We start from the raw sequence: 14264 nt of genomic DNA, 5'->3' as shown, positions 1-14264 counted from the left end.
TAGCTGATCTCCCGCTACCTGAAGTAGTCTCAGCTGCTACTTCTCCGCCATCTTGATTCCTCCCCCGAAGTGTCAGCTTTTATAGGGGAGAGTAATAGGTGCTCTCTAGAGTTTACAGACCAAGACAGAATAGTAGAAGCACATAATTATTTAGCACTGCAGCCATCACTGCCCAGGTAGCACATCAAAAATGGACAAAAGCAGTTGCCTCAGTCAAGGGGAAGAGTAAGATCCATCCTTCCATGCCATATGAATGTTTATCTTGATGTACATGGACTATTTTAATGATCAAAACAGGCCAGCTGGAAAAATACTCAGATCCAGTGCAAGCAGGTCTAGAGAAACAGGATCACTGACTTTATTATACCTTCCTTGCAGTCATCCCAGCCACAGACCTGTCGGAGCAGATCTCCACTGCAGGCACTGAAGCCTCAGGGACAGGCAATATGAAATTCATGCTGAACGGGGCCCTGACCATCGGGACCATGGATGGGGCCAACGTGGAAATGGCAGAGGAAGCTGGGGAAGAGAACCTGTTCATCTTTGGCATGAGAGTAGATGATGTGGCCGCTTTGGACAAGAAAGGGTAAGGGAGCAGCTCCTTCTTATTGGGCAAGTGCCCCCCACCCCTAGGAGCGTTCCTGCCTACCTAGGTATCCCTTTGAGGTGGAGTCACAGGAAACACGGCCACAGAACCTCTCCCACACACCTGGGCAGCCTCCTCACAGCTGAGTTTTATTAAGCCCTGCAAGTGAACGTGAAAGGAGCTTGGGCACAGGTGCATCGGGTTCTTGCTATTTGTTATTGGTGGGTGTAGTTGGTTACATTAGTTTCAGGTGTACAATATAGTATTTCAGCAATTCATTATGTCACCTGTGCTCATTGTGGCAAGTGCACGCCTTAATCCGCATCACCTGTTTAACCCATTGCTCCACCCCTAGCCCATCTCCCCTCTGCTAACTGTTAGTTTGTCCCCTATACTTAAGAGTCTACGGGTTTGTTTTTTTGGTTTTTCTTTTTTTCTTCATTCATTTGTTTTGTTTCTTTAAGTTTTATATATAAGTGAAATCATATGGTATTTGTCTTTCTCTGACTCACTTATTTCACTTAGCATTACATTCTCTAGATCCATCCATGTTGCAAAGGGCAAGATTTCATTCTTTTTGTGACCGAATAATATTCCATTATATATGTATACCACTTCTTTATCCATTCATCTTTCAGTGGACACTTGGGTTGCTTCCATAATTTGGCTGTTGTAAATAATGCTGCAGTAAACATAGAGGTGTATGTATCCCTTTGAGTTAGGGTTTTTGTATTCTTGGGTAAATACCCAGTGGTAGAATTGGATCATATGGTAGTTCTATTTTTAATTTTTTGAGACACCTCCCTACTGTTTTCCATGGTGGCTGCACCAGTTTGCATTCCCACCAGCAGTGCACGAGGGTTCCTTTTCTCTACATGCTCACCAACACTTGTTTCTTACATTTTTGATTTTAGCCATTTTGATAGGTGTGAGGCAATACCTCATTGTGGTTTTAATTTGCATTTCCCTGATGATGAGTGATGTTGAGCATCTTTTCATGAGTCTGTCAGCCACCGGGATGTCTTCTTTGGAAAAATATCTCTTTGTGTCTTCTTCCCATACTTAACTGGATCATTTTTCTTTTGGGTGTCGAGTTGTATAGGTCTTTGTATATTTTCAATACTAACTCTTTCTCAGGTAAGTCATTTGCACGTATCCTCTCCCATCCAGTCTGTTGTCTTTTAGTTCTGTTGATTGTTTCCTTTGCTTTACAGAAGCTTTTTATTTTGATGTAGTCAAATAAACAAAAATAAAACAAAAAGTGTGATAAAAATAAACAAAAAGTTTATTTTTGCTTTTGTTGCCCTTCCCTCAGGAGACACAAACAGAAGAATGTTGCTGTGGCACATGTCAGAGAAATTACTGCCTGTGCTCTCTTCTAGGACTTTTATGGTTTCGGGTCTCACATTTAGATCTCTAATCTATTTTGAGTCCTTTTTTTGTGTATGGTGTAAGAAAGTGGTATAGATATTTAAAATTGTTAGATCTTTTTGTTGGACAGACCCTTTGAGTATGATATAGTATCCTTCCTCATGTCTTATTATAGTCTTTGGCTTAAAATCTAATTGATCTGATATAAGGACACCCCCTCACTTTAAATCTGGGGGTGTCTTTGGGTCTAAAATGAGTTTCTTGTAGAGAGCATATCGATTTTTTTTAATCCATTCTGATACCCTGTGTCTTTTGATTGGGCATTTAGCCTATTTACATTCAGGGTGACTATAGAAAGGTATGAATTTAGTGCCATTGTATTGCCTGTAAGGTGACTGTTACTGTATATTGTCTCTGTTCCTTTCTGGCTTACTACTTTTGGGCTCTCTCTTTGCTTAGAGGACCCCTTTTAATATTTCCTGTAGGGCTGGTTTGGTGTTTGCAAATTCTTTTAATTTTTGTTTGTCCTGGAAGCTTTTTATCTCTCCTCCTATTTTCAATGATAGCCTAGCTGGATATAGTATTCTTGGCTGCATGTTTTTCTCATTTAGTGCTCTGAATATATCATGCCAGCTCCAGGTCTCTGTGGATAAGTCTGCTGCTAATCTAATATTTTTAACATTATATGTTTCAGACTTCTTGTCCTGGGCTGCTTTCAGGATTTTCTTTGTCACTAAGACTAGTAAGTTTTACTATTAGATGACGGGTTGTGGACCTATTTTTATTGATTTTGATGGGGGGTTTTCTGTGCCTCCTGGATTTTGATGCTTGCTCTTTTTGCCACATTAGGGAAATTCTCTACTAAATTCTCTACTAATTCGCTCCAGTATACCTTCTGTCCCTCTCTCTCTCTTCTTCTTCTGGAATCCCAATTATTCTAATATTGTTTTGTCTTATGGTATCACTTATCTCTCGAATTCTCCCCACGTGGTCTAGTAGTTGTTTGCTCAGCTTCTTTATTCTCTGTCATTTGGTCTTCTGTATCACTAATTCTCTCTTCTGCCTCATTTATCCTAGCAGTAAGAACCTCCATACTTGATTGCACCTCTTTTGATTTTAATACCTTTTTTTATTAATACCTTTTTTTATTTCAGCTTGGTTAGATTTTAGTTCTTTTATTTCTCCAAAAAGGGATTTTATTTCTCCAGACAGGGTTTCTCTAATATCCTCCATGCTTTTTTCAAGCCCAGCTAGCTCCTTGAGAATCGTCATTCTTAACTCTAGTTCTGACATATTACCAATGTTTGTATTGATTAAGTCCCTAGCCGTCAGTACTGCCTCTTGTTCTTTTTTTTTTTTTTTGTGGTGAGTTTTTCCACCTTGTCATTTTATCCAGATAAGAGTATATGAAAGAGAGAATAAAGTACTAAAAGGGTGGCAAAGACCCCAGAAAAATGTATGCTAACCAAATAAGAAGAGAACCTAAACCAGGGGGGAGAAGTAAGTGTGTAAAAAGAAAAAATAAATAAATAAATACACACACACACACACACACACACACACACACACACATACCTATAGATAGATAGATAGATTGATTATATTATATTAGACTGGTGAATAGAACAGAGCCACCTACTTGATTTTGGGTCTATTTTGGTCTCTTAGAAGAAACTACCTCCCAAAGTTTTAAAGAAAGAAAAACATATATATACAAAAATAAGGCTAAACACAATGAAGGGATGGAATATGACTGTAAAGATGAAAATTTTTAAGAAATTCTAAAAAAGGAATTGTAAGATATGTTGGTTGGAGAAAGAAAGAAGAAAAAAAGGGCGAGGGAGAGAATGTGCTCAGGCTGGAGACTAGAACAAAGCCCTGTGCTAGATTTAGGGTATATTTTGATCTATTAGAATAAATTGTATCCCAAAGTTTTTTAGGAAAAAAAAACCTATATGTATACAAAAAATAAAGTTAAATACAATGAAGGATAAAATATGACTATAATAATGACTTAAAAAGATTTTTTTGGAAGGTATTGTTAAGATAAACTAGTTAAGAAAACGTTAAAAGAGGAAAGAGGAAAAGTTTAAAAAATTAGAAGAAAAAAATAAAATTAAAAAAATTTAATTTAACTTTGCAAGACTAAAGAATCATGGGGAGGAAGCCATGAATTCCATGCATTGCTTTCCCCTAACTTTGGAGTTCCGCCGTTCTCCTTGATCAGTGAGCTTGGTCTTGTTCTTGCTGATCTTCTGGGGGAGGGGCCTGTTGTAGTGATTCTCAAATGTCTTTGCGTGAGGCTGAATTGCACCACCCTTGCCAGGGGCCTCGCTCTCAGGAGCTTTTGTTCCCTGAATGCTTTCCGTAGAGCTCTGGAGGACGGGAATGAAAATAGCGGCCTCCCAGTCTCTGGCCCAGAGGAGCCGAGAGCTTGGGTCCCCACTCTTCAGTGCGCCCTCAGAAAAAAAGGGGTCAATCAGTCTGGTCTCCCTGGTCTCTGGCTGCACTGTGGGCTCACTTGGCCTGTGACCGAGTGTTTCTGTCTCTGGCACACGGCCCCATTTGGAGTCTCCAAACCCAGCAGATTCTTGTCTCTGGTGAGTCTCCCTGGATCTGCCACTTGTGGGGTCCCTGCTCAAAGAACAGTGGTCCGCTGTGTCATGGATCATGGTTTAAGGTAACCCTAAGCTGAGAGCTCACTCTTTGGCTCTGTTCCTGTAGTCGGCTTCCCCACTCTGATATCACACTCAGACACCCCCAGTCTTCCTGTGACCCTGAGGGTCTTGAGACCACACTGTCCCCATGAGGCCTCCACCCCTGCTTAGCCTCTAGACTGATGTGCCTCAGTGGAGCAGACTTCCAAAAGTTCCAATTTTGTGCTCCACTCCTCCCACGTTTGCTGGGAGCTGGCCCCTCCCTCCTGTGGTCTATCTTCCCGTCTCCTCAGATTCACTTCTCTGCACGTCCTACCTTTCAGAAAGTGTCGATTTTCTGTTCCTAGAATTGCTGCTCTTCTTCTCTTCTATCTCTTGTTGAGTTTGTAGGTGTTCAGAATGATTTGATAACTATCTAGCTGAACTCCTGCGACCTGATGTCATTTCAATCCGCTACTCCTCCGCCATGTTGCTTCTCCTCCTGGAATTCTTAATTTCTTCTTCTGCCACTTCATTATTAGTATAAAAATGCAAGACTTATGTATACTTATTTTTCCATCGCATGATTTTACTGGATTTGTCAGTTCTAATAGTTTTTCTGCGGAGTCTAGGGTTTTCTATATGTAATATGATGTCTTCTGGAAATAGTGAAGGTTTTACTTCTTCCTTACCAGTTTGGATGCCTTTTGTTGTTGTTGTTGTCTGAATGCTGTGACTAGGACTTCCAGTATTATGTTGAATAAAAGTGGTGAGAGTGGGCATTCTTACCTTGTTCCTGACTTTAGGGGAAGAGCTCTTAGGTTTTCAGCATTGAGTATGATGTTAGCTATTAGTTTTTCATATATGGCTCCCATTATGTAGAGGCAAGTTCCCTCTAAACCTACTTTGTTGAATGTTTTTATCATGAATGGATGGTGTACTTTGTCACATGATTTTCCACATCTATTGAAGTGACCATTTGGTTCTTATCCTTTCTCTTGTTTATGTGAGGTATCACGTTGATTAATTTATGAATATTCAGCTACCCTTGCATCCCAGGAATAAATCCCACTCGATCATGTGAATGATTTTTTTTAATGTAGCGTTAGACTCATTTTGCTAATATTTTGTTGAGGATTTTTGCATCTATGTTCATTAGAGATACTGCCCTGTAGTTCTCTTTTTTTGTAGTATCTTCATCTGGTTTTGGTATCAGGGTAATGCTGGTATCCTAAAATTAATTTGGAGGCTTTCCTTCCTCTTCCACTTTTGGAATGGTTTGAGAATAGGTATTAACTCTTCTTTAAATGTTTGGTAGAATTCACTTGTGAAGTCATCTTGTCCTGGACTTTTGTGTTTTGGGAGTCTTTTGGTTACTGATTCAATTTTTGCTGGTAATTGGTCTTTTCAAACTTTCTATTTCTTTTTGGTTCAGTTTTGGGAGGTTACATCTTACTAGGAATTTATCCATTTCTTATAGGTTATCCAATTTGTTACCATATAATTTTTCATAATACTCTCTTATAATCCCTTTGTATTTCTGTGATGTCTGTTGTTACTTCGCTTCTTTCACTCATTTCTGATTTTGTTTATTTGAGTCTCTCTCTTTTTTTTTTTTTATGAGTCTGAATCAAGGTTTATCAATTTCGTTGTTTTCAAAGAACCAAATCCTGGTTTCATTGATCTGTTCTACTGGGGCTTTTTAGTTTCTATATTGTTTATTTCTGCTCTAATCTTGATTATGTCCTTTTCTACTGGTTTTAGGTTTGTCTTCTTCTTCTTCTAGTTCTTTAGGTGTAAGATTAGTTTGTTTATTTGAGATGTTTCTTGCTTCTTGAGATAGGCCTGTATTGCTTTAAACTTCCCTCTCAGGGGACCCCTGGGTGGCTCAGTTGGTTAAGCATCTGCCTTTGGCTTAGGTCATGATCCCCTGGGATTGAGTCCCACATCAGGGTCCTTGCTTAGCATGGAGCCTGCTTCTCCCTCTGCCTGCTCCACCTGTTCTGCCTGCAGCTCTCTGTGCTTCTGCTATCTGACAAATAAATAATAAATAATCTTTTTTTAAAATTCCCTCTTAGAACAGCTTTTGCTACATCCCAGATTTTGGACCACTCTGTTTTCATTTTCATTTGCCTCTATGTATTTTTTTTTAATTTTCTCTTTGATTTCTTGGTTGGCCTTTTCATTGTTAAGTAGCATGTTATTTTACCTCCATGTATTGGAGATCTTTCTAGATTTTTTTCTTGTGGTTGATTTCTAGTTTCAAAACATTTTGGTTGGAAAATATGCATGCTATGACTTTAATCTTTTTTGATTTATTGAGACTTAGTTTGTGGCCTAACATGTGATCTAGAGAATGTTCCATGTGTACTTGAACAAAATGTGTATTCTGTTGTTTTAGAAGGGAGTGTTCTGAATGTATCTGTTAGGTTCATCTGGTCCAATGTGTCATTCAAAGCCTCTACTATTTCCTTGTTATTTTCTGTGTGGATGACCTCTTGATTGATGTAAGTGGGGAGTTATAGTCATCTACCAGTATTGGATTGCTATTGATTACTTCCTTTGTTTGTTAATAGCTGCTTTATGTATTTGGGTACTCCCATGTTGAGTGCATAAATATTTAGAATTGTTATATCTTCTTTGGTTTGTTCCCTTGATTATATGGTCTTCCTTTTTCTCTTCTTACAGACTTTGTGTTAAAGTCCATGTTGTCCAATATCAGTATTGCCACCCTGCTTTTCTTTTTACTTCCATTTGCATGACAAATGTTTTTCCATCTCTTGATTTTTTTGTTTAAGATTTTATTTATTTCTTCAAGAGAGAGAACATGGGCAGGGGGCAGCGGGGAGAGGGGAGAGGGGAGTGGGAGAGGGAGCAATTCCCCACTGAGCAGGGAGCTGGATGCTGGGGTTGATCCCAGAACCCTGAGATCATGAGCTAAGCCCAAGGCAAGCACTTAATTAACTTAACCACCCAGACACCCCTCCATCTTTTCACTTTCAATCTATGTGTGTCTTTATGTCCAAAGTACGCATCTTGTAGAGAGCATATAGATTATTGTTTATTTATATATATTTATTTATATCTTATTTTTTAATCCATTCCATCACCCTATGTCTTTTGATTTGAATGTTTAGTCCATTTACATTCAGAATAATTATTGATAGGTATGTACATATTGCCATTTTGCTACTTGTTTTATGGTTGTTTCTGTAATTCTTCTCTGTTCCTTTCTTGTTTTCTTCTTATGTTTGTTTTTGTATATCTATTACTGGTTTTTGATTTGTGATTATCATTAGGTTTGTATTTAACATCTTATGTATATAGCAGTGTCTATTAAGTTGATAGCTGCTTAAGTTTGAACCCATTCTTTACTCCCCCCACCAACATTTTAGGTATGTGATATCATATTTCACATTCTTTGATTTTGTAGATCCCTTGACTGATTTTTTTTTAAATATTTCATTTATTTGAGAGAGAAAGAGCATGAACAGAGGAAAGGGGCAGAGAGAGTGGGTGGTGGGGGAGAAGCAGGCTCCCCACTGAGCAGGGAGCCCAACATGGGGCTCAATCCCAGGACCCTGGGATCATGATCTGAGCTAAAGGCAGATGCTTAACCAACTGAGCCACCCGGGTGCGCCCCCTTGACTGATTTTTATAGATATACTTATTTTTACTGCTTTTGTGCTTCTTACTTTTCTTACTCCTACTTATGATCATTCCTTTCCACTCAAATAATCCTTTTTAACATTTCCCGTAGGGCTGGTTTAGTGGTCACGAATTCCTTTAACTTTTGTTTGTCTGGAAAACTTTCTCTCTCCTTCTTCTCTGAATAACAGAGTATTCTTGGCTGCATGTTTTTTTCTTTCAGCACTTAGAATATATCATGCCACTCTCTTCCAGACTGCAGAGTTTCTGCTGAAAAATCAGCTCACAGCCTTATGGGGTTTCCCTTGTATATAACTATTTTCTTTTCTCTTGCTGCTTTTAAAATTCTCTCTTTATCACTACTTTTTGCCATTTTAGACTGTGTGTTTGGGGGTGGACCTCCTTGGATTGATTTTGTTGGGGGATCTCTGTGAATCCTAGATCTGGATTTCTGTTTCCTTGACCAGATTTGGAAAGTTTTCAGCTGTTATTTCTTCAAATAAAATTTCTGCCCCCTTTTCTTAGTCTTCTTCTGGAATCCTTATAATGTGAATGTTACTACACTTGATGGTGTCGCTGAATTCCATGTCTATTTTCATTATTTTTTTTCCCTCTCGTGTTCAACACAATTACTTTACAGTACTCTGTCCTCCAGATAGCTAATCCCGTCTTCTACTTCTTCTCGTCTACTATTTATTCTATGTAATGTATTTTTAATTTCAGTTATTAAGTTCTCCATCTCTGGTTCATTTTTATATTTTCTCTCCCTTTGTTAAGGATCTCATTGAGGTCCTGCACTCTTCTCAGTTCCTGTGAGTATCTTAAGACCATTACTGTAAAAACTCTATCAGACATATTACATTACTTATCTCCATTTTGTTTAGGTCTCATGCTCTGATTTTGTCCTGTCCCTTCATTTGGGACATTTCCTCTGTCCCCCATTTTGCCTAACTTTCTGTTTTTGTTTCTGTGTGTTGGGAAAGTCAGCTACATCTCCTGCTCTTAAAAGTAGTGGTCTCATGAAGAAGAGTCCAGCAGTGCCCTGTAGTGCAGAGTCCCCTGTTCACCAGAACCTGGTGCTTCAGGGTGTCTTCTATGCATATCACATGCATTCCGCTATTGTAGCTGATCCCCTTTTTCCCCTTCAATCCAGTTGTCTGCAGTGGTTCTCTTTGCCTGTTGTGGGCACAGTTTGGTTCTTGTGTTGTGCAGGAGCCAGGCTGGGGCTGCCTCGGGCTTGAGTGGAATCAGAACAGGCATTTGCCAGAGCTGCAGTCCCACCAAAGTGCAGGGCACTCTCCCTATGTCAAGCCCTGAGAAGCTTTTATTGGTGGGCAGTGCTTGTAGACAGACCAGCTATCTGCCCCCTCGCCCATTGCTGGGGCTGCAGTCTGATTGTCGCATGTAGTTATCTTCCCCTCTCCCTCCATGGAGCAGGAGTCACTTTGGAGTTATGGTGGCCCCTTTTGCGGCTGCTTGCACACTGCTAGGTTCCTGGCCCCACTTTGGATGGGCTCCCACCAAGAGCACATTGTAGGGGGCAGGACCATAGGAGAACACAGGGGCAGGGTGAGCAGTGTCAGCCAGGTTTGCACAGGTCTGCTGTGGGAGGGGACCTGGAGCAGAGGCCTGACTGGTGGGACATATCTTCAGATGACCTAGGGGCCCGGGCACACTGTTAGCAAGTTAAGTAGCAAGTGTTGGCATAGCATTTGTTCCCACAGGTGTCCACATGGCTAAACTGGGGGACAGGGCAGGGAAATAGTGGCCCCAGCTCCTTTGTTCCTGAAGAAGTCTCCTAAAGTTCCCTGCCCCTCCAGCATATGCTCTGAGATGAGTAAACAAATCTCCCTCCAGTATACCCCGGGTGTATTTCAAACTATGGCTTCTATACTATAACTGCCTGGGTTGCTTGCTGTGCTGTCCCTTTAAGGCCAGGGACTCGGTTTCCTGTTGCTCTCCCCGCTCTCTCAGAGCCAAGCCTGCTGATTTTTAAAGTCCAGGTGGTAAGCCTCACTGATTGTAAGAACTCACAAAATTCAATCCCTCTGGTTTTCAAAGCCAGATGTTAGGAGGAGTCACCTGCCCCATGTGGGCTCCAGTGTAAGGGTGTTTTTCTACTCTCTCTATGCCCGCAGCATCCCTCCTTCCCATGCACAGTCCCAGGGGTTCATTTAACTCCCAGCCACATCTCTATCCTTCCCACCTTCTTTGATGTGACTTCTCCAGATTTAGCTGTGAACAGATGGTTTTCTCAGTAATTTACATTGATGTGGGTGTTATCTAGCTGTATCTGTGGCACAAAGTGAGGTTAGGGTCTTCCTACTCTGCCGTTTTCCCTGTAAGTCACCTGTCTAGTGTATTGTTATTCACACCCACTAATGGAACATTTTTCTTATCACCCACTCTCTCATCCCACAGATATGAGGCAAAAGAATATTACGAGGCACTTCCAGAGCTGAAGCTGGCCATTGACCAAATTGACAATGGCTTCTTCTCTCCCCAGCAGCCTGACCTCTTCAAAGATGTAATCAACATGCTATTTTATTATGACAGGTGAGTTCCCACAAGAAGATCATGCTATTTGGGCCATGAAAAGGGGACAAGAATGTCTAAACCAACTACAGTGTCTCTGTGTAATTAGCGTAGTTCTGTGATCTGAGAAGCTAATCTACACTTGAAAAATCAGATAGTCTTTACTAACTATGCTAGGAAGGTTTAAGAATAAGACCCACAAATTGGGGATTCTTTTTCTCTTTCCACTGGTACACCCAGCTTTCAAGTACATCCATATGTTGACATTCTTACATGTGGGAAGAACCATATAAATGTCGAAGCCTGGTTAAAACTCTAATGAATAGAAATGTAAGTTTGGTAAACCAGCCATGCCAGACATTACACAAAAGAGAATTTGTCAAGGGGAGGGTGCACCTGGATGGCTCAGTCAGTTAAGCATCTGACTCTTGGTTTTGGTTCAAGTCATAGTCTCAGGGTCCTGAGATCAAGCCTCACATCAGGCTCTGTGCTTAACCCGGAGTCTGCTTGGTATTCTCTCCCTTTCTCCTCCCTCCCCCTTATCCTCTTCCCCTGCTCATGTTTGCATGCTCTCTCTTTCTCTCTCTCTCTCTCTCTCTCAAATAAATAAATCTTAAAACAAAAAAAAAAAGGTAATTCTAGGTGGAATCTTAGCACACATATTTTAATGAAGCTTTTTGTTGTTTTATTTTTCCCTTCTAATCCCAAAAATACAGGTTTAAAGTCTTTGCAGACTATGAATCCTATGTCAAGTGTCAAGAAAAAGTCAGCCAGCTGTACATGGTGAGTACACTGCCAAGACCATAAACGAAACCAGTTTACTACGGTTAATTAAAATTTTTGTTTCTTTTATTAAATCTAAATAACAGGGCCCCATTAACCAATCCAAAAAGAGAAGTGAGACAACTGTCCAGGATATTTAGACCTTATGTTCTGGTAGAATCATATCTAGTCCCCCAAAATGCATAGACCAGAGTAAATTAAAGTTAGTGGTCATCAGCCAGAAGGGGCAGTACTTGAGTTAAGCTGAGTGGCTCACTACCTGCCTCCAAGAACTCAAAGACGGAAAGAAAATGGTCAACTCTATCTCTTTCCTCTTGATCTCCACTTGTATTTGTGTGTAGAATGGCTACAGAGGAAAAGACATATAAAGGAAGCAGGAAAGGAAAATATGACCAAGGGCAAGGACAAGTGTGAATGCCAGTTTTGTACAATGGATCTCTTTTGCTAAATCTATGGCCCAAATCCAAAGATGCCCATCTCAAAGCCCAGGATTTGGTTCAATCTTTCCTGTTAGTGCTAATTGCAGTTTTTACTCATAACAATTATCATATTGTTAAGCTTAGAAACATGTTGAGAAGTCTATTCATTTTCCATTTAAAAGGTTTATTTTCTTATTTAGTAGGTTTTCAAAGTTTGAATAAACGAATTTTAGACTCTGTGTTACAGTACCTTATGGCATAATCATAGTTTCAGTTTTTCTTTTAAATTTTTATAATACATTGCTAATGGCTTTGAGTGATGTTCTGGTCTTTTTCTTTTTTTAAGATTTATTTAATTTTTTGAGTGAGAGAGAGTGGGGGTGAGAGGGGTGGGGCAGAGGGATAGGGGGAAAGAAGCTGAAGCAGACTCCGAGCTGAGCGCAGAGCCAGATGCAGGACTTGATCTCACAACCCTGAGATCGTGACTGAGCCAAAACCAAGAGTTGGGTGCTTAACTGACTGCACCATCCAGGCACCCATGTCCTGATCATTTTTAACAAATTTTTAGAGTTCTTTTAAAAATCATGAGGGTATGAAATAAATAGCTTCTTATATTACTTTAAATAAAAATTATAAAATTTGGATAGAATATATTTTTTCAAGGATAAGGTCTTAATTGATCCTGTTTTGAAACCCCAGGATAGTATTTGGAATTCAGTGTTAAATCAGCTGGGGTGTCTACCTTCAGAAAGAACAAGAAAGGAGAAGTAGGTCAATAAACTGTCCCATTACATTGTTCCCCTGAACAACTACTAACATATTAGAGTCGTGTTTTTCACACGATGATGTAAGCCACAGATTAAATCTCTTGACACAGCATCTAGCAGACAATGAACATTAGTCCCTTCCTTCCCCTCTAGTTTAAAGGGAGGTGAAATTTAAAAAAATAAAGCATGGGAAGTATGGCTTGCATGCCAAAGTATTGTAACCAGAGCAACAATTACCAATTAGGGAATTTACATCCATGGTTTCTCTTAAAATGAAAAATACTCTTTTTCCTTCTTAAGAGAAATACACTCTAAGCAGGAGAAAAAGCATGATCTACCCTCTCTAGCTCTCAGCTGTTAAATAAGTGTATTTATGACTCACTACAACTTTATCCTGTCATTTTTCCCCATGAAATGTGCTTGGGTATGCTTGGCCTAGCGTTCGTCATAAAGTTGGATGGGCGCTCAGGCCATAGGCCATATGTATGTGTTCTTTACAGAATCCAAAGGCCTGGAACACAATGGTACTCAAAAATATAGCTGCTGCAGGGAAATTCTCTAGTGATCGAACAATTAAGGAATATGCCAGGGACATCTGGAACATGGAGCCTTCAGATCTCAAGATTTCCCTATCCAATGAATCTAGCAATGGGGTGAACAAAGACAATGGAAAGTAAGTTGTAAAATGTCTCGAGAAAAAAAAAAATAACTTCTTGCTGGATTTAAACCCTTTTACAACATTCTTTGATTTTTGTTTTATTTTGTTAGCTAATAATCTGGTTAGGAATTTCTGGGAATTGGGAGGGCAAGTGTATGACTGTATTAGGGCTAAAAATAAAGTATCAATTTACAAGGGCTACATGAGTGCCAAAACTTGTTATTTGATGGCAGATTGAGTAGCATGCTAGGACTTTCTCCAGGGCTATTCAAAAGCTAGAAGATACTTGGAACTTTTTTTTTTTTTTTAAAGATTTTATTTATTTATTTGACAGACAGAGATCACAAGTAGGCAGAGAGGCAGGCAGAGAGAGAGAGAAGGGGAAGCAGGCTCCCCGCTGCCCAGAGAGCCCGATGTGGGGCTCGATCCCAGGACCCTGGGATCATGACCTGAGTTGAAGGCAGAGGCTTTAACTCACTGAGCCACCCAGGCGCCCCTACTTGGAACTTTTTAATGCCATTTAAATTAACTAAAACACAAATTACTTAACTACATTAGAGCACCATTCTTACCCTGTTAAGTCCCAACTAAAGACCACCTTGTTCACAGCCCCAGGATGTTTGGTAACCACACATTTTAAAAGGGATCCAAATTTTACCAAATTCTGATACTCTACAATGAGATTTCAGTTTGTTCCTCAAAGTAGACTACAATCTAAATGAGAGCTTTCAATAACGCCCAACATCCATGCTTTCCCTAAAATGGCAAGTGACTTGTAGAAATGTCAGTGACTTCAGCTCATCCAAGAAGCCCAGTACAATTTTACATCAAAAATATGCATCATGGGTGGTGTCTGGACCA

General features: G+C 40.0%; 1 protein-coding gene across 3 annotated transcripts in view; it reads left to right on the top strand.

Moving 5' to 3' along the window:
• The window catches only part of LOC111159401 (glycogen phosphorylase L), a 47706-nt gene extending 34102 nt beyond the window's left edge, over positions 1–13604 (top strand). For all 3 annotated transcript variants that reach the window (XM_022521833.1, XM_022521847.1, XM_022521838.1), the window contains 4 exons: positions 379–586; positions 10663–10797; positions 11493–11559; positions 13246–13604. In XM_022521833.1, the coding sequence (XP_022377541.1) occupies positions 379–586; positions 10663–10797; positions 11493–11559; positions 13246–13422 (587 nt within the window). In that variant the 3' untranslated portion in view covers positions 13423–13604. The remainder of the gene's footprint in view (positions 1–378; positions 587–10662; positions 10798–11492; positions 11560–13245) is intronic.
• Positions 13605–14264: the final 660 nt, after the last annotated feature.

The sequence above is a fragment of the Enhydra lutris genome, unplaced genomic scaffold (genome assembly GCF_002288905.1).
Source record: "Enhydra lutris kenyoni isolate GAN:26980312 unplaced genomic scaffold, ASM228890v2 scaffoldscaffold4, whole genome shotgun sequence".
Lineage (NCBI taxonomy): Eukaryota > Metazoa > Chordata > Mammalia > Carnivora > Mustelidae > Enhydra > Enhydra lutris.
This window is presented reverse-complemented; position numbering and strand designations above follow the sequence as displayed.